Source organism: Thunnus albacares, chromosome 4 (assembly GCF_914725855.1).
Source record: "Thunnus albacares chromosome 4, fThuAlb1.1, whole genome shotgun sequence".
Classification (NCBI taxonomy): domain Eukaryota; kingdom Metazoa; phylum Chordata; class Actinopteri; order Scombriformes; family Scombridae; genus Thunnus; species Thunnus albacares.
This window is the reverse complement of record NC_058109.1, coordinates 16368242-16394563: the sequence shown is the minus strand read 5'-3', so window position 1 is coordinate 16394563 and position 26322 is coordinate 16368242. Positions and strand designations below refer to the sequence as shown.

Sequence of the window (26322 nt, the reverse complement as noted above, 5' to 3'; positions counted from 1 at the left end):
ATATTTTAAAGTTACTTTGAAATGGATGTTTGATGTCTGTGATGTGGTAGCTTTGTGAGCTGTTTTGTCCATAAGCAAAGAAAGTGCTGTTCAAGTGTTGTAGCACCCAACAGACTTTTAAAGGATCAGTACAGTTTAGACTTTATAGCATATTTCAGTCCAGTTGTAGAAAACTTTTCCTTATTCTCACATGGTGGCAAAGAACAGATTGTGACTCAAAATGAATGAATTCTTGTTGAGGATAGACATTTTAAGATAAACTGTAGAGTATCATTTTTTATTTTAGTTCTGGTAATTCTTTAATATTGCCTTTATTGAGATGCTAAATTTTATTTTAAGTAATTTCAGGTTGGTCTGTTGTATCATTTTTGTTGTATTTTAATATTTAATGAATAAGATGGCTATAATCCCATAATGTTGACTCTGTATATGGAGTATGCTTTAATGAGATATAGTGTAAGTATATGTTTTATGGGTTTTCATGAGTTTTCATTTTATAACAAAGTTTTTTTTAACAGCAATAACCATCCTCTTACCATTTTACTTCCTGAAGCTACGTTTACGGTATTACTAGATTTAAATGGTCATTGTTTTGTAAATCAGAGTTTCTATACATTATGTAATAATCAAAAATTGCAGTCTAAATGTTATACATTGCCTTTACCTGAACAGTGGTATTTTTGTCAGTGCTAACAAGTGCATTCAGCATTAAATTGCATTCTTGTAGTGGTGGTGGGACTAACACAGTGCTGCCCTCTATTGATTCAATTCAGCACAACACTCTTTGACATTCTGGATCAAATAGGAATCCTGTAACTTCAGCAAAAATAAGTGTGTATTTAATAGAAGGAAGAAGACTTAATGATTTAAACACACATTTTTTGAAATGGAAAACATGGCTGCTTTGGATTCCCCAAGCTCCAGAAGCTGAAATAAAGCCCACTCGTAAATTAAAGATCCATGGCAAGTACATATTATGTAGTGCTCTGTTTGGTGATTCTTTTAGTTCTTGTTGTTCTTGTCTTTTTTGCAGTCTAGATGGGCATGTTGTGGTTATTTTTGTAGTAGGATACATGCAAATTATGTCCTAGACCTTTCTCAGAAAATGTGTTTCTTGATGACTTCTTGACCAATCAGAATCAGAAGTGAGACCTGGAACGTGTCCCCTCCTGTTGCTTGGTGCATGTTTGAATGCTTCTCCTCTCCCTAGATAGCATGTGCCCTCTTTGGTCCTACTCCTTAATCACCAGCAAGTCACCTGAATGCTCCCTATCAGTGTAACCCTGCCATTGTGTACCTGTCAGGGGAGGGTGGTGCTGGGCTATGTTGTGCGACTCTGATTACAGGATGCATGGCCGTGTGCTGCCCCAAGCAGGAGAGCTCTTTTTTTATGGGAGCAGGTGCTATTTAAGGAAGTGGCTGTGCCCTGCCGGCTCCTCGCTCCGTCCGTCTCCCTACTTTATTCTGGCTCCTCACTGCACGGGTCGTCTCAGCATCACGAGGAGGAGGAGGAGGAGGAGGAGAAGGAGAAGGAGAAGGGGGGAGGGGGGGGCATGTTTGCGGGAGGGTACGCTGGTGGCCCCCGGGGGGCTCCCGGCAGGCGAAAGTCCAATTACTGTCCTCCTGAAAACCTGCAGATCCCCAAACCGGCAGCGCCAAGCAGCAGTGTTCGGAAGAGCAGCAGCAGTAGCAGCGGCAAGATGCTGTCTATGTCATACAGCGAGAGCATCCGGAGCGGGATCAACCGCTACCACTCGGACCAGGGGCTGAATCAGCCACCGGCCCGGCCCACCGACCAGGCTGAGCTGCAGAGACTCAGGGAACAGAGAGTTGCCGCTCAGATTAAGAACATGGAAGACTTCCTGAAGATGAATGGTCTTGCCCTGGAAGAGTGTGTGTCCTATCAGACAGGCATGAAGTACAGGTAAGATAGAGGCAAAGCTAGACAGGGACTCAGATACTCCAGAGTGATGGGGCTGAGAACCAGCAGGTGAAAGCGGCACTGTGGCCAGAGGAGGTCAGATGCTTGCGGGTCTACTGAACAGGTGTGTGTGATCATATAGGTGTTATTAGTGTTATTTGGTTGGCCTCAAAAATCACTTTTTTTTTTTTACCTTGCTGTTGATTTTATTCAGATTAATGTCACCAGAAACAGTTATACAGTGAGGAGCTTGTTTATCTGTCTCCTCTATGTTAATATTTGTACAGTCTTGCTTTGTCCTCTGGTCAGATTGCTCACATACAAAGGTACCGGGGCTCAGGTTTTATTTTAATCATCTAGGTCGGTGGCATATTTGCCCAACTACATGGGAAGGACAGACTGTTCCGTAAGGAGTTACGTGGCCCCTTAAAAGCTCACTCAGACATTCTTTTCCTTTTCCCCTTGATCACATAGATGCTCTCCCTTCTTCCCTGACCATGGTTTCCTATTTATTTCATAGAGAATTCTGCCCTACAAAGACACACTGAAATAACCCCTTTCTATGTGGTCGAAGTAGAACTGGATGATGTTGATATGATATACTACATATGATAATATTAGATTAGATATTGTGTATGATTTAGTCTGTCATTATATTGTAATATAGGTCTGAGTTTATTTGGATGTTATAAGTGAGTGATAATTAATACTGAATGCCTTTTTGGTCAGTGAAAACCATGTCTACCCAGATTTGGTGATTTTGAATTTTTCAGATAAACTGAATGATCTTACAGAACATAAAGGAAATGAAGAAAGGAAGTTTTCCTTTTTATAGGTTGAGGAAATGCAATTCTTTAGCTAAATAAACAACTTAAAATCCCATTTGATTATCTGAAAAATGCATTGTCACAGGGCTGATTTTCTTAGCTCATAAAAAGTTAATATTTTGGAGATACATTGTTTTCACCGTCATACGCAAAATATTGTCACATCTTCGACACTGCATTAAATCACTTTGTAAAAAAATATTTTGATATTTGAGTTTGTTGTTGCACTAAGCTTTAGTTCAAAAAGTCAAAGGGCAAGATTTGAGTTTGTTTTCTATATTTTAAGATTATTCATAGATCTACTAATAAGTATGAAATGCACTATCAAGGCAGAATTGAAACATCTGCTCATTATTTCTGTGTCATCAACACAACAGCAGGAAACCAAAAAGGCTATTTTATGAACTGTTGCCGTTCAAAGGGTTGAGCCAGTGGAGCAGGCTTAGCGGCTGTTGTGTTGGCTAATAAGGCCTGTGAAGCTGATGTTGTTGTTGTTGTTGTGGACATGGATAGCTTTCGTCACACACAGGCATGGCTGCTGTTGTTTTTGACCGAGTTCAGTCACTAGAACGCGGGTATGCTTGGCTTCTGTTACCATGTCTGGGATGACCAAGTTTTACTGTCGTCTGCAGGCAGTGTTGTATGTCACCACGGCTGGCATGTTACCTTGTGTAAAGCTCAGTCACTGACCCATGACAGGCTTGGGTGCAGCTTTGTAAGTGTGCATGTAGAAAGGGAGTTTAATATTGCAAGGTGCATGTGTGGTTCTTAACTTACAAACCTCAGAGAGCCTCTTACAGTATCTTTAAATATTGGTCTCATCAGAACCTTTATGTTTCATCTGTTTAATCTAATGGATCTAGTAACAAATCTAAGTGTGATTTATGTTATTTCTTTACAGTGTTGTATTTAACCATTGGTATCGGTTTACCGCAGGAGTATTAGCTCATCTAACAGAGGGAATCCTGCCAGGATCCGCTGTTTCTTGTATCGTTTCTTGTATCAATTCTGTAATTAGTGCTGCAATTGGGTCAAGGAGTACATGCAACCTCTGACTCAAACTCATCATTATTTCAGGTGTGTGATCAGGAAGGCAGGCCGGCGTTGCCACTAAGCTGCATTTAATCATTCTTTCAGTGCAATCACCTTCTCTAACATACATGGGGGAAAAAAGTTACATTGCATTTATCTTCCTTTTCTCCCTTTCTCCCCTTCTCCCTTCCTCTTTGGCTCGCTCACCACTCTGCACATACACTTAAAGACTTATTTTTTTGTTTTGTTTTGGCAAATATCCACTCAGACCTACCTCCAAGGGTTTGAAACACTCAATGTTGTTAAGGGAGTCATTGTGTTACATCACTAGAAAAGCACAGGATTCATTTCGCTAGTTGTAAGTTAATTGACTAGTACTAGTAAGACTTAATAAATGGTCTTTAAACTAAGACTCAAATGCAGCTAAAATATTGTCTAAAAATTAAGGAAAAGGTGTATTCTGTTTCCATCATATCATCCTTGAAACAAAACACTACCACTCAGCATGCCCATTTGGACACCGGAAAACTTTCCCTAGTGTCCATGTCCTCCGCTTGAGAGAGGTAGGCGGCGGGTAAAGGAGCCAGCTTGAGTTCAGTGAAGCGAGACAGGAAGCCTCGTGTGTCTCCTGTTAAAGCTGTATGGAGGTTGACTGGGGAGTATAGATTTCTGTAATGACTTAACACTAATGGACACATGGTAATGACCTCCACTTAGTCGTTCATACCTGGAGCTACATTTTACCATAACATTTCTAGTTGATGTACAGTAAACCTTTCCTGCTGATTGTGGAAAGCTTTGATGGACACATTATATCTTGCATCAGTTGAATAGAAATGTTTTTTTTTTTACCCGTCTGTAGTTTGTATAACTTTGTTTTTGATTCCTTTGGTAATGCAATTACTTAGTGCTGTTTTTTAGTAGATTAAGATGTATCTATCAACTTGTTTACGCTAGGAGGCAGAAAAACATCTATATAAATCGACTAAACAGCCAACACCATGTCACTGGCCTCTGACATTTAGTTTTTGTATTGTCAAATAATAAAAAAAAGACATCTGATGAATGTAAGACTAATGTTCACTCTGTACCAACTGCTGAAAAAATGTGGTTTTGAGCTAGATGCTTATTAATGTTCACCAGCTACTCCGTCTTTTTTTGTCTAGCGTTTGGTGCTGGATAGGTGGTGTACAGTCGGTTAATCAGTGCTTTCTGTGCTGGAAACATCTGCGCTCATCACGCCTACAAAGTTTGGTGTGCGTTTCCTGTCATTTCAGCACTATGAGCACTTTCATAACAGAGTGATTTGGTTCCTGTAAGTCTGAAAAATATTGATTTATGCAGGTTAGGGCCGCAACCAATGAATGTTTTTTTTTTTAATCGATAAATCTGCTGATTATTTATTCGATTAATCGTTCAGTCTAAAAAATTTCAAACCATAGTGAGAAAATGTCCATCACAGTTTCTCAGAACCCAAGATGATATTATCAAATATCTGGCTTTGACTGGCCAACAGTCCAAAACTCAGATATTTCATTTACAATGATTTAAAAGAGAAATGCAACAAATCCTCACACTGGAGAAGCTCCAGCCAGAGAATGGTGATGATGAAAAATTACTGAAACAATTAATCAGTTATCAAAATTATTTCTGATTATTTTTTCTTTCAGTCCACAAGTCAATTAGTCAACCTATCATTTCAGCTCTAATGCAGATTTAAGCAAACATGGACAAAAAAATTTAAATTCTACATTTGTCTTTCCATCTTTAGCTCAACAGAACAACAAAAAAAAAACAGCAAATACTAATTCAAAACACATTATTACTAATAATCAGTTAAGTTCTGAGGGTAACAGAGAGGAGAGAGAAGCCGCAGAATATATTTTCAATAACAAGAATATACGGTAGCTTTCACTGACTCAGTCATAATATGATCGCTGGAACCTGTTCTGTTATTAACAGCTGATCACCACTAGATGGTGCAGATGTTCCACTTAAGCAACTAAGTTGATAGAGAATGTCACACATCCCGAATGCCTCCCACTGCACTCAGTGCCATAATGCAGTCACTGAACATAATACGTGCATCACTCTTAGCACGCCTATCCTGTTGAACATGCTGTTCTGCTAAGGCTGCAGTATTTGTCAGTTTCTATTAAGCTTAGTCTGCTACTGAAACTTCAGCAAGAGGTGATTGAAGACATTTAAAATAGCAGCTTGTCACAAGTTGTCAGCACGAAGGAATGTGTCTTTTTTCAAGTTCTTTGCTTTTGCTATTCCAAAATGTTTTCTTAATGTCCAAACAGTTCTCTCTCTGTTTCTTACTCACACACACACACACACACAAACACACACACAGCAGTTTCGTAATTTCTCTCTGGTATAGACACACAAGCCATTTGGTCAGAACATAAATCTGCACTACTTCAAAGAGTAATCATATTTATTTTTCTCAATCTCAGCACCACTGCAGCATGTGTGTCAGCCTGGGCAAGTGTGACGTTTTTCTTCAGGCTATCCCCTACTCAGGGGCTAAATTTAGCAGCAGACTCGTATCCACAGCTGCAGCTGGATACAGATGAACGGGCTGCAGTCTAACCTGTTCATCCACTATTTTACCTCAAGCGCACTGCGTTGCAGTCTTGCTACACTGATGCGAGCTGCAGAAGTGGCCCCATGAAATGGAAAAATACATTTTCACAGTTTTAATCCTTTGTCCCTGTGTTAATTGTTCATTTGCCTCTTGTTATATGCCAAATATATTTTTTTTAAAAATCAGTGTTAGAGTATTTTTACATTGAAATCCATCTTTTCGCTTCCTGTAAGGTTTCAAATGTTTGATGACTCATCTTGCACTCAGGGGTGTTTACAAAAGTCCATCCAATCAAATGTGACTTTGGGCAAGTAGCTAGCCACACACCAGTCATATAAAACCACACTTCACTGTTTTTGGGTCGTGGTAGCTAACAGCAATATGTAAACAGATAAGAAGAGATATGTGTTTGGGCAAATACTTGGTTTCCATTTCCAAAACAGTGTGGCTGAGGTCTAATTCATTCATCTCTCCCTTGTCCTCCTCCTGATCTGACGTGGAGCCAACAGTCCTCTGTAGCTCTGTTTCTCTCTGCAGCTCTGTATCTCGCTAAACTCTAAGCCAATAAAAGTTCAATCAAATGCGAAGGATTTTATTTAAATCCCTCTTGTAACTGTACACCACTCAAATATTTTGTTTCACTGGGAAGTATGTCACAGTACAGAAGCTAAAGACGCTCTAACTTTCATTTCATGGGGCCTTTAATCTTTGTCACACGAGGGGAAGATGATGTTTAGGTATTTGGAGTGGTACAGATTTGGTTTCCAGTGGTGACCTCTTCAGTTCCTCTCTGAGCTGTCTCTGGCTGGCCTAGTTTGACACCTTGTCAAAATGTTCTAGTCTAAATGTAATGTGGGCACAAAAAATGGGAATTGCCAGGGATCGCACAATCCCGTTTTGGTTTGGTTTTTGTTTTGTACATATGATAGCTCAGCTGGATGTCATGATTACTGTTTGTGGATAATACAGCATTATTTAAAGGTCTGAATAGGTAGTGTGTATGAATTTTCACCCTGGATTATGCCACATGGTGATTGTAACATAAAATAGTGTCATTTGTCATTGTCATGATTGGTTACTTACTGATTCACAATGTTGTTATAGTCTTATTTATTTTAGTCTTTGCATTTGTTTTTTTTTTACACAATAGGTTTTACTTTAATGTCTGTTTTGTGTCAAGAAGCACAGCCTTGAACTTCACAGGGGTGTAGCCTTGTCACACGGGGTTACTGTTGCTTTTATCTGACAGGATAGAAGTGAATCTTTTCTTTGGAAAATAGACTTTCAAGCAGTGGTCTTTCCTGTGATACAATTTCTATTGTTATGATGAAAATCATGAGGGATATTTGTTGTATGGTGGTTCAAATGGTGATTACATCTAGGATAATTAGAATTTTTATTTTTAAAAAATTCTTTCATATCTTTCCATTCATTTCCATTTTTTGTTGGATCACACGTTACATCTATGTTAACATTGCTTTGGCTCACATGTACTTTTAGTGCTTTTCTGTAAAAAAGCATGTGCTTTGATGTTTTGAAGTGTGTGTGTATTTTTGTGTGTGTGTGTGTGTGTCATCGGGGGCTGCAGGGGGATCACTCTGTACTCTATGAATACCCAGTAGTGACAGGAGGTAGGAGGCTCTCTCCACTGTCCTCAGCCTTTTAGACACTCCGGCTTTAAAATTGTGCTCCTGTCACTTTGCATCACATTACAGTCGTTACTCAACAACATTCAGCACATATTTCCTAAACTGTCAATTTTCAGCTCTGGATAAGATGTGAAGTTTTGTTTGCTTGAAAGTTCAACTGAGGACATGTCTGTTGTGTTACTTCTCTTTGTAACTTCTGGTTGAACACCAGAATGTGCTGAGTCAGTGTCTGAAATCCTACTCTGATTTTGGGTATTTTTCTTTGTCACTCGATGTGTTTAATTCATAATAAATGAATTAATTACAATGGGTCATTAGGCAACAGATAATGTGATGGATGTAAGTCTTAACAGTTTCACACTTGCAATTTGTAAGTGGCTGTGCAGGATGTGTTGAGGGAATACTGACAGAAAGTTCCTGTTTTCACAAGTCTGTGGCTATCCTGGTGAGGAAGGAAACTTCACTGAAGCTTTTAGTACATTTCTGAGGTGCTGTGATCACTCTTGCATATTTAATACAGACAGAAATTTTTCAGTTTCACACTTGACTGATATTTCATAAATAAATCTTTCAAACTTTTTTTTTCAATTTTAATTTCTTCTCAGTTATACTAAAGGCTTGCTTTTGACTTCCCCATTTTTACTGATTTTAACATGATTTTATCACAAGACCAAAAAACAGTCACTGAGTTTTGTAGTTCCTCTTTTATTGTTTAAACAAACTTAGTATCTTTCTTTTTCTTTTGTTTCTTTGTTTTTCTGTCATTCTTCCCTTCTTTATGCTGGTGTAGTTCAGCATTTGTGTATTGTGATCTATAGACCTCAGGCAAGACCACCAGGCAAAAAGGTTTTAGGAGGTTTGACCTCTCAGAATGTTGAGGTCAGGGATTTACCAACAGCAGCCTGACCACATTATATAGCTGCCTGGTTTCCGTATGCTTTACAAGTAGAGGTGATGCAGGGTCACAGAATCAGCAGATCAGAATGAAATTGGAACAATCTGTTTCATAAGCTTGGTTTAACCATTTTTATTCAGCTTTTGTGTATCAGCACCATCAAAAGCTTAAGTTGAAATGACATTTGCTATAAAGCGATGGCTCACTTCCTATAAAAGATCTGTGCTGGCCTTCAGGGCTGTGGATTGTCCAGGACCAGTAGATTTTCATAAAATAGTTCTTACTACATCCTCAGTCGACTGTTCACTTGCAAACTGTTCTGTATATACTATACTATACCTCTGAATAAAGATAAATTTGGCAAGGGATATCATAATGGTATGTTCATTAAAATATGAATGACAAGAATTAACAAGAGGGATAGTTGACGTCATCTTTCCTTTTGTGATTGATTGTTGGAGATCTTCAACATTGCCCGTCTCTGTGAAAGTCTAAACTGTAATTTTTCTGTTGGGGTTTGCACTAAACGTTTACTGTATCTAGTTATTTGCTTATTAGCTACCAATGAAAAAAACATGACACAAGCAGCTGCATTATTTCCCTCAAAAGACTCACCAATCTGTTGGTCCCTTTGAACCACAAGAAGACACAGTCATAGTCTTTTCTATGATATAAATGATGCTTTTTCTCCTATGAAACAATTTTCAGCCAACATAGATAAATAATGTTAATTAGGTATTAAAATTTGCTAGTGACAGTTGTCATTTCAACTGGCAAAAATGATAAAAATATAAAATATTATTAAAAAAAATCTTTATATTACTGTAAGTCAAACTTTACTTGTACTGTGTATGGGAATCAACCTGTAATTTATAATGTTAATCATTCTCTGTGAAAAATAAAACCCAAAGTTTAGAGGAAGATGTAAGTTTAATGGTATTGAGACCAACAAGCTGTATTTGTTTGATATTTTTTACTGGACAAATTTGGAGAGAAACAATCCAGGGATGAAATACTAGCCTACTGTCTCCTTCTGTATGTAAAAATGTTGATGTGATTGAAAGTTACACTGTCATTGCTGTTTATTATCTCTAAAAGATGTTGTAATGGTACTTTATGTTTTTGAAATCATGGGTTGTTTCATCCTCAGTTTGCTCTCAGGCTGTAGTTTCGAGGCTGTGTCCCTTCACCAATATTTTATCTCAAGTTTCTTAAAACAATCTGGGCACAAGATGCCAGGGCACCAAGAGCAAGTGGCCTCATCTTTCCACTGCAATGCGTGCCGTTCACAGCACGTCTGCCTAGCAACGCTTCTGTGTGAACGTTCCTTTAGGTATGACAAATGCATACAGGCAGGCGGGAGGATCTTTCGCTGAACAGGACAGATTATTCTGTTCCCTCCACTCACTCTCTCTTTTCTTCAGATTAGCAAGCATGCTCCCTGGGACTGTATAACTCAGCCCTGTGTCCGGTTTAAGCACACCTTGTTACACAAGCCTTGATGTTGAAATCCCTGCATGGTCAGTGGTCATCACATTTACTAAAAATCACACTGCATTTATTACGTCACATATTATAATAGAAAGGTGTTTTTTTTTTTGTTGTTAGAGAGAGAGGTTGATATTTATATATGCTATTATAATCCAGTGTATATATATACAGTATGATAAATATTACAAATGTGCTGTTTAGTTACAATTTTCCTACAGTACCAGTCAAAAGCTTAGACACAGTTCCTCATTAAAGTGAATGGGAAGGTGTGTCCAAACTTTTGACTGGTACTGTATATCTAAAATAACATATAATATGTTCTATCACAGAGCCTCTAGCTAAAGCCAAAAGGCATGTTTATGACTTTATATTACATAAGAACAGGGGTTCCCTGTCCTCTGTTTTTTGATTGTCTCAGCTCTCCTGTTCTGTTAGATGTGTCAGCGGGGACAGCTGAAATGACAACTCCTCCTGAGCCCTGCTGTCTGCAGGGAATCTGTCATGTTCACTGGAGAATTAAAAATTACGGCACTCGCTGCTCACAGATGTGACCTGTGTCTCTCTCACTCTTCTGTTTCCTCAGGAATTCCCAGAATCACTGAAATAATATTTCACCTTACCTCAACCAAATTGTTGCTTACATGATTTGTTTTTGTATGGTAAGCTATTTTAAAAAAATCCATTAACTCTTTTTACAGATCAGATTCATTCAAATCAGCAATTAGTAGAATCATATGACTTAAATAATGAAAGTACACAACCTAACAAAATATTAATGCTAAGACAACATATGGAGACCAATATTCTAATATATATTTTTTGCTTCAGTTAATTACGTCCTCATTACAGTGATGAAACAGTCAGCCATTAGAAATGTTTAGACACAGCCTCAGGATGCATTAAGCTGCTAGAAAAGCATTACCACATCTGTCGATCAACACTGTCAAACTGTCTGACCTCACATCACTTTCCATTAACTCTCTTAAGCCCGTTCACCCACTCACTTACACGCACACACACAAACCTCCTCTTTCTTCCCAACCCCCATCCCAGGGTTTCTATCCTTTTCACTTGGTTACTCAAATCCTGACTAATACTGTTCAATTAAACCCTCAGTAAGTGTAACTTAAACCTCCACTGGACAGCTGACTGACAGTTACACATGATACACATTCTCTATGCCTGAGTATACACCGCACCAACACTCACCGCCTGCCACAAATTACATTGTCCTGGCTGGATGCCCCTGGATAACTTTGCTTAAGTTAGCAGTGAGAGATATACAAAGATGAAGGCTAAGTGAGAATCAGATGAAGCAGCTGAACTGTCTGTGACTTTATATTCATGAGTACAGGTTATTCTGTTTACCCAGCTGGAAGGACTCTGCTTTAAGATGTAATTCCCACGTTTAATTGCAGATTTCAAAGGAATCCTTATCAGAGGATCTCGCCAGTAGTCCCTACAGAGGGCTGCAGAAAGCCAGCGCTTGCTAAACTGGCTTAGGCAGATCAGGCTTAGCACCCTGCAGCAAACTCTGTGCCAATCTCAGCTCGATGGAGGTACCCAAACTGCCCCTGAGAGCAAATTAGTGAAAGACCGCATGAGACACTCACTGCAGTGACGAATGTCAAATTTGGGAGTCATTTCCCCCCTTTCAGAAGCTAAGGGCGTTCGTTGTATATCGCCCAGGCTTACTGTGTAGAATTGATTCAGAGAGCCAGTGCCTATTTTTAGAGCTAATGCTGCTGTTGTGGTGAAGGATCACTGCTCATGACAGTACCCTACAGTACCTCTGTGGTCAGAGTAGTTTGTAACGCTCTGTCGCTCCCCCCCCCCCTCCCTCTGCCACTGTGCTTCTTAGCTGCAGTGTGTGGACAGCAGTTTGGGAGAGGTCAGTTTTCTGAGCGATAACTCCTGTACAACCGGGACAGACTCCTGAGGCTTTCTTACAGTATGGCATCATTGATTGCCAAAGCTTCCTGCCACTCAGGGCTGCGAGGATGAACAGAACAAAACCAATAATTTTCATTGTGTGTGTGTGTGTTTCTGTATGTGTGTTTTGCAGCTTTCTTTTCTTAAATTGGTAATAAGGGAGGCGGGATTGTCAATACATGTGTGCAGCTTGTTGGCCTGTGTTTACAGATGTCGGGCTAGATGCTGACTCTGAATCTGAATATATTTGTCCTCAAGTCTTAAGCTTTCCTTCTCCTGAAAAAGAGTGCTGTTGTTGCTATTGGTGAATTTTACTCTGCTGTAGTCGTGATCAGAGAAACACACGTTCTGCTGTGTGTGTGTATGTGTATATATATATATGTGTGTGTGTGTGTGTGTGTGTGTGTGTATATATATATATATATATATATATATATATATATATATATATATATATATATATATATATATATATATATATATATATATATATATATATATATACATACACACACACACACACACAGCTTTTCTCTCCTCTTCCTCCCCCGCACATTGAATGAAGTGAAGAGTCCTATCAGCGCTCTGCATTCACTCACAGTGATTGAGTGTCTGAGAGGGATTTTAGCAGCTCAGTAGATTTTTTTTTTTGGATAACCTCAAATCAGGCACTTAATCAAAGCAAGGAGGCGAAGGCCACGACACAAGGGAGGACATTGTGATAATGTGCCGAGTGGGAGGAGATGGATTTCTCTTTAATACTCTGAGATTTGTTCAGCACTGCTATCTTAACAACCTGCACTAACAATGGGAACTGATAGGATGTGGTTTCCAGGTATTGTTCAATTGTTTCCACCTGCACTGATACAAAAATTACTTTTTACCGTCAAAGAACAGTTGTGCATTGGCTTTAGCAAATTCTGAGTCATTCTATTGTGTTGCACCCAAAACACAATGTTACTAATTAGCAATTTAACAGCAGCACTCTAAGGCATTATGTAAAAATTAGATTTTTTATTTTTAGTCCAGCATCCTCTATGACTGATTCATCTTGTGAGTAACAGTGAATAGAGGTTCATTCCAAATTTGCTCCAGCACACTCTCATGAATGAACACAAAGCAACTCATAAATCAGGCCAATATTCGCTTGATAATAGGAATGCTGATTAAAGTGTGTGCATGAAAGAATGAATGAGATGATAACAGTGTAGCCATTTGTTCATTCTGACTTTGGGTTCACTAGCAGGCCAGGATGTAATGTGTCCTCTGCTGTGCAATTTGATGTGTCATGCAAGTGAAAACATCAGTAATTAAATAAACAGAGGTAGTCCATGGAGCATGAGTGGCACACAGACGGAAGAAAAAAACACCTCCCCTTCAGCAATGTCACGTCTACAGTGCAGGAGTGCTACATGTTGATGAGTGGGCACATGTGGAACAAGGTCACAGGTTTCTAATAAGACATCAAGAATGTTTCAATAATCATCTTTTCACTTGACAGCAGTAGGTGTAGAGCCTTAAGATGTCTGTCAGGCATGCTCACAGTAACATTGTGATTTCTTTAAGAGAGCCACACATGTCATCACGCAGTAATAAGGTGTCAGTCATCTTTAATGATCGTCTCTTCTGTTTATCTGGTCTTCTGGTCCTTTTCTTTTTCTTTTTTTTTCAGATATAGTCAAAGGGAATGAAATGCATGCTGTCAATCTGAAGAAAGTTGGCAGATGTCCCTGTTGTGAATTATTAAATCATAGTATGTGTGACAGGCATAGTTTATTGGATTAAGCATCTTTGTTGCTCCCTCTGTTGGCATATTTTTGTAGCAGTTTATAGCTCTTGGTGTAGTGCTCTGTAATTTTTTTATTTTCATTGGACTATTAAAGTGAATAAATATTAGAATACAGATTGTTGCAGTGTGGTTTGCATCTGGTGGTGGGAATCAGTCAGCTGGATCAAATGCCAGAAGGAACAAAAAATAAAAAATGGTTGTATTGATTCATTTAGGTGATGGATCACTAGTCTGTCTGATGATGCATGCTTGTATTGATCACTCTACCTTCCTTTGCACACCAGTCAATAAATGTGTAGATTTTCAGACGCAGATAAATCAGGGGTCAACAAAGGACTTATAAGGTATAGTAATGACAAGAAATCAGTCGTCTCATGGCTTCGGTATCCATGAAAAGCTACAGCAGGGTAGTAAAACGCCTAACAATGCGCTCTCAGTCCAAGGTTTTATGTAAATACATTTATTTTATTTCACCCCAATACTTGAATACTGTTATGCATGCCTTAGGCTGGAAGTTTGTGCTATTTTTTCATATCTAGCTGGGGCTGTGGGATTTCTATCCAACTTGTTAAGTGGGCTTTGCGTGGATCACAAGACTGACATTGTATCTGTTCAGCCTGAGCTCATGTCCCTGGCCTCTCCCACCTCTCAGTACCTTCCCCTTGTCACAGCTCCTGGGGCCCACAGAGCAGAGCAGAGTGGAACGTGGCATCACGTTTCCACTGCAGTGGTGGTGAGTGCAGGCACTGAACCCTGTGGTAAAGAGATGCCGGGTCAGACTCCTGCTTTCATGCTCAACAGCCTTGTCAGATGAGAAGAGAGCAAATGGAATCGTCTCCAAATCTGTTCGCCATCACCATGACCCCTAAGTGCAGGACATAACCCTGCAAAATGTGTCAAGACCCCATTGATCTTCCCTAAATGTTGCTTCTGCTGCCACTGTCGATACATTCAATATGATGTTGGTACGAGGCATCCCTTTAAACTCCTCACTCTGTCTTTGTAACAGGAAGGAACATTTCGAAAGGCTCTCTTTAGCTTGTCTTTTGTGTTCTCTGCACACAGTGTGAAATTTAAATCAGATTTCTGTCGAATTAAACCACTTTTCCCCTCAGGGTTATATTTAAGTCCAGGAGAGCAAAAGGTCATAGTTCCAAGAATAGGGCTGTCAGTTAGCAGCAGACTGTTTGCTGAATTCCTGTGATGGAGGTCGCTTCTTCGACTGCTTTACTACACACGTCCGCTCCTGATGGCATCTCTTTTAATTATCTCCTTGTCACACTAGCTGCTCCACTCAGATAAGCTTCAGTATTATATTACTGAGCGCGTGTGGTGTCTCATCTACTCTCTCTTCAATCTGCAGCCACTGTTGCGTTGAGTCCAATTACCGTGGTGTTTATTTTCAGCTTCCAAACATGATCGTATTCTTACTATTCTGTTTATTATTTGCCTATTCAGTTCACCTAAGAATGCTCTTATTGTTCATCAGCACCATTTCTAATAACCAATAATAACCAACGTCATATAGTAGTTGGCAACTGGAGGTTCTTGATGAAACAGCTTAGTTGTATAAATATGCAAGATTAAAGCATTTCTCTCAATAAATTATAATATTTTAGTCAGGGAACAAGGAATAAAGTAAAACAGACAAAAACACAGCATCTCTTTTATGTCTGTGACACTCCTGCTTTTGACATATATTGTCACAGATAAAGTTACATAATGAATATTTCATGGGCAGTTGAGCAGACCCACGTGAGAGCCCCCTTTTCTGGGGCCATAGGCTATTGCAAAGTCCTGACCAGTGAGCATTCGTCTTCTCCCTTTTCTCCTGACAGAATAAACTATATTAAACCACACTGCAGGGCAACAGACGGACAAAGAAAAGCATAAAAAAAATGCACTACCCTTTCTTAGTGGAGCTCCTGTGAACACAACAGATTTCAATGCCTTGCTCTCACGCTGCTGTAGCTCTCTGAATATTCCTCCTCATAGCTTCTCTTCATATCCCTCCCACCACATTCCCTCCCTCTCTCTCTCTCTCTCTCTCTCTCTCTCTCTCTCTCTCTCTCTCTCTCTCTCTCTCTCTCTCTCTCTCTCTCTCTCTCTCTCTCTCTCTCTCTCTCTCTCTCTCTCTCTCTCTCTCTCTCTCTCTCTCCCCTCCCATCTCTTGCCTGTGTGCACTGTGCCGCTTTATGCTGAGCACAAGGCATACAGATGTAAGTTTAATCCAGGCAACGGTCAGAGCTGGGAAGTAAATATGAGGCTGTCCTTTTGCTAACATGCAGTAGTATTCAGCAAAATATTCAGCGGTCATTGCAGCTGTCAAGGCGGGCTTAGAAGGGGAGATGAAAACCTCCTGGAACTGTGTGTTGTGTTTTATTCCCTCCGTCTCTTTGTGTGGATCTATGCGTTTCCACTCTTAAAGCTTGGCAGCAAGAGGTGTTATCTCTAGCACTGAGCTCAGCTTTAAAAGGAAATTGCAAGACTCTAAATCTGCCTGTCAGCCTCTGATGAGCTTCTCAGTCATAGATAAGGCGAGAGGAGAACACCCAGATGAATCAAGGAAAAACTTGCAATGGGAAATTCTTCTTTTTTTGGACTGCTTTTTTTTTTTTTTTTTAGAAGGAGAAGATTTTAATTTTTCTTTTATTTAAAGCTTTGTACTGGACCTGCCTTTCATGTATCTGAAGTCTGCAGTGATTGCAAATTTGTTTCTCACACCCGCTGAGGCAGAGATTCTGTAATGTTATGCTCGGACTGGGACTTCATTTGAGAGGATTTTGTTTTCACCTGATCAGTGGTCCTTCACTGTTGTGAGCTCGTCAGTCATTTCATCAACCGCGGCAGTGATTTTTAACAGGTACAGAGTGTGAGGCTTAATTCAGGGTAGCGGCCATCTACAGACTGAACTGTCTCACTCTCAAAAGGATCCCCAGACTTTCCACCTCTGGGAGTTTGTCAGCCTGATTTAACCGGAGGAGAGTTTAATTAAAGTATCTATAATTGGGACAGCTGGCCAAAAGCCAGGATGCAGGTGTCATTAGTGTGCACGGACCATCGTGGGGGGGTGAGCCGCAACACAGAGGACCGGCTAAACCGCCAAAATGCCAACAGCCCCAGCACAGGCACCCGCAGCAAGTTCAGAGCAGTGGCGATGGTGGCTCGGAGTCTTGGACAACTCTCTGTTCAGAGTGTGCCTTCCTCCAGCGAGCAGAGCATGAAGACTGGCATGAAGTATAGGTATGGCATGTCTAAACTGGTGACTGGTGACTATAAATTTGGCCCCAAAAGTTTCAGACCCATATAAAGTATTTTAAGGGATATTAAACTGTAGAATTTGCCACCTCCTGCTTGAGTATATTTTGAGTGATGGCCATGAAATTCTCAAGGCACAGGCTAGAATACATCATAAAGAAGACAGCATATTTTTCCACTACTCTATTTTATGCCAGTTTGTCTTCCTTACTCCTTGTCAGAACTGCCAAACCCCACCTGTTTAGGATTGATGACAGTCTCGACGTGCGTCATAATAACAGCAGCTAATGAATGAAAAACCCCAAACTTTTATTAAGTGATCGAGTGTGACCACAAAAACAACAAGATCTTGGAAGGAAGGATTTAAACAGGAATTGTATCTGATCTTATTTTGTACTCCAGTGGTACGATTAAGTGGTTTGCATACAATTCTGATTTAGTGTCCATTGATGTCTAATCTGTCCTGTGCAGGAGTGACATAAACAATCACTAAAACAATGTACAGTCAGCTGTATTTGTTCAGCTTTAAAGGGGCAGCTAATTGGTATTTTCCCAGATTAGTCTCCTAAGGACAGAAATATTCTTTAACATATTTGTGTTTGTTTACCTTATACTGATAATCACTTAGTCTTAAATTTCTTACAGTGTGAGTTTATGATGATTAATTGAACTTGGAGCAGAAATATTCAAATCAGTTGTATTTTCAATTGTTAATTCAAAAGCTATGTAAATCAACAACACAACTGTCAAAATTGTTACTATTAGGATATTTTTTATGATATTCAAGAACATCCCCTACATGCAAAGAAAATAACATTGACACTTTACATAATGATAGCTTTTGCCCACAATGTTGTATCTCGATATGATGCTGCACTGAATTTTAAACCCACCCCTTCAATCAGTTGATTACTGATTACTGTTCGATTGTAGTATTTACAGTTCCGTTGCCTTTTTTTCTGACATGCTGGATCAAGGATTTCATGTTTTATTTCAGGGAAATTATTTATCCTGTTTGTGTGTAGGAACCCTGAGGTACATGAAGACCAGTGACTGTTTTTATCTCCCGTACCCCAATACTTTTAAACAACAAAAACATTTAAGCAAAGGTTCAGGCACAGACAAGCATTTACAACAAAATGTAATTGTCTTGTATTTGTTTGGTGAATTATTTAAACTATTTCAGCTTTTACTCAAGGGTTGAAAAGGAGGAGAAAAATGATTATATTGGAATATTTTAGGGTAGTAAAGTTAATGGCGCATTGAACAGCCGTGAAGGACAAAAATCTGTAGGCAGTATTTGTGAGAAACTGAGTTCACAGTACTTTTCATTATAGTAAGGTACAGCACATATGATCTGCAGCAAGCTGGCCACTAATGTAATGTGTCTGGTTTGTATTGCAGACTTGATTCAGCATGTCAAGAATTATTTTCCAATAATGAGCTGCTCTCTGTATATTATCTATCTAACTATCTATCTATCTGATATTGATGTCATGAAATATGTATCAAAATCTCAGCAGAAATCTCAAAATCTCAATTCTTTTTTAAAGAAAACAGCTCAGCAGGTAGAGCGGGTCGTCCACTAATTGGAAGATGGGGGGTTCGATTCCCGGCTCCTCCAGTCCACATGCTGATGTGTCCTTGGGCAAGATACTTAACCCCAAATTGCTCCTGATGGCTGTGCCATCAGTGTATGAATGTGTGTGAATGATTAGACTTCCTCTGATGGGCAGGTTGGGACCTTGCATGGTAGCCCCTGTACCCATTCAGCGTATGAATGTGTATGAATGGGTGAATGTGATTTGTAGTGTAAAAGCGCTTTGATTGGTTGGAAGACTAGAAAGGCGCTATACAAGTACAGTCCATTTACCCTTTACCATATTCCACTCTTTCACCAAACATTATTATCAGAAGAACAAAACATTTCACCTGATTTATGATCAACTGTTAATATTAAAATACAAATACTTTTCAAATAATGTTTTTCAAACTCTCAAACCTAAAGAAGAAAGATTGCAAGGTGATGTTGTGCCTTTAAGGCAGAATGTGTTTTGATTGAAAAATTAGTGGTGCATTGACTGAGAAATTAACAATGAGTGTTGATTTGAGGAAACACATTACACATCTTGAGCACTGTTGTCTGAAGGCACATCACAATCCTTTGCAGCTGATTTGCAAGCGGCAGCCTCACCATGTTGGTACACTGTCATTATTGAGGCTAATGATATTGAATGAGTAAAACCATTTTCAGCTCAGGGGCCAGCGGCTGTTTGTGTTCTTCGCTTCCGCAGTGTAGTCCAAAGTGCATAACGGGCTGTGTGTTTGTGAACCAGGGTTGTATCTGATGTAAACCGAAGGTAATGCAGGCCTAAATGCAGAATGAGGCTCAGGGATGCATGCACTGAGGGTACAACATAGTGTTTGTGGTTTTGAAGAGATAGGGATGAAAGGGAAGGAAGGAGAGAGTGAAAGAAAGAAAGGAAGAGTGGTAAGGTTAATGCTAGTGTAGGCACTATGCCCAAGAGGAAGTACAGTGGGATGGAGTGATCTGTGCTCATGTCAGTGTGTATATTTCAAATGTGCCTCTCGGAGTTAAAGCTTGCAAGCCCTTTAACATGGCCTTGCATTTCTGCTTTTATCCTTGAGCACAAGATTATTTTCTCTGTCAAATTCTGTTTGAGTTTTTCATTTTGCCATTGACAGCTGAAGAAGTTAGGGGTTTTATAACTGTGCCCCCAAAAGAATAAAGTTAAAGCTGTCCTATCCACCCAACAAAACTTTCCACAGTTTATCCACACTGCAGAATAGCAGCGTGAAATTCAGATCAGCCTCATTTGCATAAGGTCCTTTCTGTTTCCTTGAATGGCAGCCTTGAGCTTGAATGAAGACCGTCAGACTACGTCTACGAGCAAGGATGCAGGTTAGGTTGGAAGTGACCTCCCCCACAAGGACGAGGAAGCCATCAAAGTGAATGTCTTTTCAAGGTACGGAGTGATGGCGGCAGCTTTAGTGGGCTGCTTCACCACAAACTGAGCCATTTTGTAATGTGGCACCGGGTCGGCATGACATGACTGGTTAAAATCATCGAGCTTCGGCTGTGAGAGCCTGCACCTCCTCCAAGGAATGATTAAATAGCGTCAGTCAGGACTGAATTAATGATGCACACAAAATGGCTTATGATTATGTAAAGTAGTCTTGCTCAGGGAATGGAAGAATATCTGTTAGACTGGGCAGGCAGTGCAGGTTGGGAGTCAATCCCATAAGGCCTCTGCTTTTCACAGTCCAGTATCAGCTCTTCTCTCAATCAACCAAACCCAGGAAATGTCTTGAGGGAATGACTCACCTTTTTAAAAGAGCCAGTTTTATTTGATTAGACGGTGCAAATAACCTGCTGCAAAGTAACACTGAGGCAAATAAGTTTTAATACGTATCATTTTTCAGTTGGACTGCTGTTTTTTGTGCTTTGTTCAGACTAAATCTAAGAGTTCACTATGTACTGCTGTAGATGCAGTTTGTGCTTTAGGGGGACTTTTTTTTTTTTTTTTTTTTGTCAAAGCAGGGTTTTGTTCTTCACTACAGTTCGTATCAGCTGCGAAACACTTCTGCTGTGTTGCACTCAGTATCGTTTACTGCAGTGGCCATGTAAATCAGAGCTGACTCACCTTCTCCCCTGGTGTAAATCCACAAGTAACTCGCTTTTTCTCAGACTGTCAGTAGGATTCCTCACATCTCTGGAGGTCCACTTTTGGTTGTAAAGTTGACAATGAATCACAGTCAGCATGGTAAATAGCCACTGGCAGTGTTGTGTAAGTGGATGGCATTTAAATCCCCCCCCCCACTGTGTTGTGTGAAGTTGTGATGTATCATTATCACTGACGGGGATAAGACAGTACTTTAAAAACCCTGTTCCCCATTCATGTTATGTTGATGGTGGACATAGAAAGATAAAAACAGAAATTCAAGAGTATGTCAAAGATAATTATAGTACACAGTAATTATGCATACAAGTTAATGTTCGCCGACTGTGTCGTCAGCTGGAATTGCAGAATGAAAACTGAATTAATGGTGCTGTCACTATGGGAATGTTTTTGTCCTTGTAAGGGAATTTTTATGAAACTGTGCATAGTTGTTGTTTTTTTTTCCCCCAGTATTTTGTTACACAAATGCAGCATGCATCGCTCAGGCTTGGGTGACAAAAGCAGTGGGTGTGAGATTTGGGGCGTCGTGAGTGTGGGTGCATGCTGGGACGTTTTCCTGCATTCTCTTCATCAGGGAGCCAGCTTTCCACAGCCTGCACTCCCCCTACAAATATGAATCATAAATAGACCGTGGTAGTTAAACAGAACACATACAGCGGCATACTTTGGCTACTCTGATGTAAATACTAAGACTCATCCGCAGTGTAGATTTCAGGCCACAGTAGCCACTTACAGTAGCTACCATCTTAAATGTGCACAGAACATTCACCATCTGTTTGCTTTGGGCATGTGGAGAGAAATTGCCAAACGGTGAGATGGTTCATTTATTGATGTAGGCTTGTGTTTCACTGAGATTTTTTGTCTGTGCTGGTGTATAAGAGGAGTGAGTGAGATCGGAAGGGGGTGGGGGGTAGGGGGGCAGGTTGTTGTGGAATATTTTGCCTATGTGTCTATAAGCGTGTCTGCATGTGAGAGACACACTTGTGTTATGTTGAAGGAGAAAATGAAGACAGCTGTTCTTTCTTTGCCTCACTGATAGAGTTTAATTAGGGCCTCTGTGTGTATGCGTGTGTGTGTGTGTGTTCCTCAGCACCACTCATTTCTCTCTGCGTGTTATTTTCTTAAATACACTAGAAATAGCCTAGATTTATTAATTCTGTTGTACACTGCCAAGAAGAGGCAAGTCCTTTTATTCACTCAGTATCTCTCTTGTACTCTGTCAAGCAGTTTATACTGTTTCATTTGTGTGCAGGACTGTTTGCATTGCAATATGTTTTTCCTAAAGGGTTACACATGATTGATGTGCTAACTGTAGCATGCTAAAATACAGATTTAGCCCAAAGTTTAGTTTGTATTAGCACAATTATGTGTTATCCATTTCAAATGCCACACCAGACTCTTATTCTGGATGAGCAGTAAGGAAATTAGATTTATAAATGAACTCTGAATCAACAGACTTGTTTTGACAATGAAATTTGTATTTAGCCTTTTCTTTCTGCTTGAGAAGCATTTGAACCGCGTCTTACATAATGTGTAAGGCAGCGATTGAGGAAAAACTGTAGCACAAATAGGAGTGAGGCTAAACTGTAGCAGGAGGCCAGAGCTTTAGCTGACTTAAAGTATATCGAAGCAGAGGCCAGCAGGGAAAAATCCCATCTCCCCCACAGCATCATGCTTAGTCATGTGTATTATGAATATTTAACCTCAACATTTTTTTAATTGGGCAGATGGCACCAATTTGCTCAGAACCGATACAGTACCCAATGCAACCTCCTTTGTATCAGCATGATGTTACGTGCTTGTTAGTAGACTCGAGGTCCCGTAGTTGTGATTCCTTTTTGTTTGTAGATGGTACAGCAACTTTTCAGAATTTTTGCCTCACTAAGTGTTTTTTTTGTTTGCGATGACTGATGGATTTGGTTCCATATCAGCTCTCCAGCTTCTGTCAACACATTAAGTTCAGGCAGTTTCAAGTGATTTACTCATTTTTACTGTAGAATACATTCAGCCTCTTGGCATAAAATATCAGTTTCCTTTGGCTAGTTTAGTCAATTTAAAAGCATGCCACGAAGTTAATGTACAGCTCAGTGTGATACTGAAGATGCAACATAAGAAGCTTTGCTAAGACTTGGAATCCCCCACAGGTTCTAGTAAGTTTCCCCCCGTTCTCTCTACTCCAGCATATAGCAGAAGATTTTCCATCCCTGTGGGTACTGGCAGATTTATCCCGGACAAGAGCCTCTGAAAATGCCCGAGTTAAAAGAAAAACAAATTCACCCTCAGGAAAACCCTCTGAGCCGACAATCTGTTTGTATTCAAGTGAAAAAAAAAAAATAAACAACTATTGACAACTGTCTTGAAGTCCTTCAATGCCAGTGGCTCTGTTTCTGGCTGCTTTATGCATGAAGTTGGTTGCATTCTCAAAATGAAATCACATTTGACGTGTTTTCAGGCTGCTGTCAAATATTGCACTGCAAGCAAATACCAGTATACAGTGTAAAACCTAGTGTGTGTTCATTTAATGGCTTCCACGAGGGACAGCGGATCTTGGGAGTCACAGCATGAGTAGAGATGGCCAGAAGGTTTCTTAAAATAAGGAGTTACATAATAGAAATAGAGTAGAATAGAAGAAGAAAGAACTGTTGACTAGGGCTTCAAGTGTGATTATTTTCATTATAAATTAATCTGCTAAATATTTTCTTGATTCATCTATGAATTATTTGTTCTATAAAATGTCAGAAAATACAGTTTTCTAAAGACTAGTGTTATGTGTTTAAAATGTTTTTATTACCCGACCAACAGTCCAAAGCCATTCAGTTTACTATCACACAAGATGAAGAAAAACAGCAAATACTCATTTTAGTTTAGGAGTTGGAATCAAAAAATGTTTGACTCTTTTGTTGGGAAAAAATAGCTTAAAATGTTGACAGGCAACAGTATATTGGCACAAACTAATATTTTGGCTGTGATAACACAATTCAGTTTCTTTTACCATCTTGACCTAACCCCCACTTTATGAGAATCATGCCTAAATTGGCTTCTTCTGACACTCAAAGGGGCATTCCCCCATAACAAAAAAATAATCTTTCCTGATTGGTCTGTACTGTGAAGTTTATGAAGATTTCTTACCGTCAGCAGCAGCAGCAAACCAAACCTATTTTTCCGGCCATTCCAGTTTTTTAATGTTAGTCAAAAGTATCAGAAGATGATAGACTGGGACTCTCATTTTAATATAGATGGTACCTGTTCTGAACCAAGATAAGATAGAAATATTTGTAATGGTCTCCAACCATTCTCATGTAGTTTGTTCCCATCTGTAAAAGTAGCGCCCTGTGTTGAGATGGGTTCTTCAAAGGATAGAAAATTCAACTATCTTTATCCACTCACCTCCAGTCTGAAATCACCCCCGCAACTCCATCTTTGGCTTTATCTGAAACAAGAATGGAGTCTTTTTTTTGCTCTGAGATACAAAAAAAAAGGTAATTCAGCAAGTGAACAGAGCCTCATGGCTGAACGCTGTACGTTCACAACAAAGAGCACAACCATTCATGTTTTAAACCAAGGTAGAGGTGAATCCTGAGGTTAATTGGAGGTAATTGGGCTAACATGATGATAATGAAATTTTAACTTTGGGGTGAAAAGTTCTTTTAAACACCATTAATGTGTGAAAGCCGCTTTTCGGGGCAAAGTAGTTCACCTTATTCTTCTTTCTTTCTTTCTTCCTAGTCAGGACAGTTTTAATCCAATATCTAAAGTCTCAACTGTCGCTCTGTCCCTCTCTCCCTCCCCTCCCTTCCTTTTAAGTGGAATGGATGTTATATAAATCAGAATGGAGGAGGAAACCACCTGCAGCCATCACGAGCCAGTGGCATTCAGTCTGTGTGTGTTTTTTCTGTTGAAGCCACGGGTGAGGTTGTATTAATAGTTCTGCTCGGTGAACATATCTCTCAACACGTTCCTCTTTACAGCTCTGTGACCTTGTTTCCTCATTCATCACTCTGTCCTGTCCTGTCCGCTGACTTCAACCTGATTTTATATCCTCTCTCATGCTTCTCATGCTGCTCAGTACTTCCTTACACTCCACACTAACACCTTATTTAATAACTTAACTTGATTTAAACTTTGCGTATATGATTTATGGTGTAGTACTGCTAATTAGCAAAGAGTTGATGTAGATCAATCACTGTCAATCGTCTCGAGCCACAGTTTTAATACATGCGATGGCAGCAAATTTGACATTAATAGGCATTTACTGGACGCTTGGTATAAAATATTACTAATACCTGTTGGGTGCAACAGTAGACTGAGCTCATCACCAACTCACATCCTGAATAATTGTTGAGAATTGGTGTTTTTAACGAAGTTGAATTTTCTTTTTTTTCATGTCTAATTATTAATAAAAAGGCTAATTCAGCATTTTTTTAGTAGTTTAACTTACATTTGACCTCTTTTTACGTACTGTAACAACATCAAGGGACAATTTGGGTGTATGTTTGTATGTTTGTCTGCTATGAAACAAACTCATGTCTTTTCATAGTTGTGGGTGATAAGAACAAATATATTGTTAGTATAATCATCACAGCATCAATAGAAAAAAGACACATTTGTGCTCTTTAAATTGGAACAGATTGTTCTAGTGGACCAAAATGATAACGTATATGGGTGTCATTGCTCTGTTTCAGCATTTCAAAATTGACAACATGTCAGGAAAACTCTGTTCATATGTTGAGAGTGTTTACTTGAACGCTATACACAGTTTATTTTGGGCATTTTTTCAACTAGCTGGTATTCAGTGTTGATCCTTCAATTCTCCTGCAGTGTGCTGTAAGTGGTGTCATGTGCCACATATCAAAGATTATTGATACATCTGTCCTTGTTTTTGTTTTTTGTCCTCGTTTGGTTAGTAAAATACATTTTTCTCTACAGTGAATACAGTTTTGATGCCATATTGACAAGATTAATCATGCAATTAGCTGTGTCACACTGATCATGAGACACACTTAATATCATTAACTATAAGCCAGAATATAGAGGTACAGTACAAAAGCTCAGCTATCAGCAGACATATTGGTAGCTGAACACTGTTATGTTCACCTATTTATTTTTATCTGCGCATACTATGACTGTGTTGATATCCCATTGATATACAGCTAGAGTATTCCAATAATCAGTAATCCAATAATTAGCAATAGATGACTTTGCTGACCTCTGATATTCCCCGACTTTTGTTGACC

General features: G+C 39.5%; 1 protein-coding gene across 5 annotated transcripts in view; it reads left to right on the top strand.

The window, feature by feature from the left end:
* kcnab2a (potassium voltage-gated channel subfamily A regulatory beta subunit 2a) overlaps positions 1-26322 on the top strand; it is a 94672-nt gene that overhangs the window by 49229 nt on the left and 19121 nt on the right. Inside the window, exon 1 of one of the 5 annotated variants that reach the window (XM_044350284.1) lies at positions 1638-1924. The exons of 2 other annotated variants lie outside the window; for them this stretch is intronic. In XM_044350284.1, coding sequence (XP_044206219.1) covers positions 1701-1924 — 224 coding nt within the window. In that variant the 5' untranslated portion in view covers positions 1638-1700. Of the gene's footprint in view, positions 1-1637; positions 1925-16364; positions 17373-26322 lie in introns of those variants that run through there. 2 more of the 5 variants (XM_044350283.1, XM_044350280.1) reach the window with 2 other exon arrangements.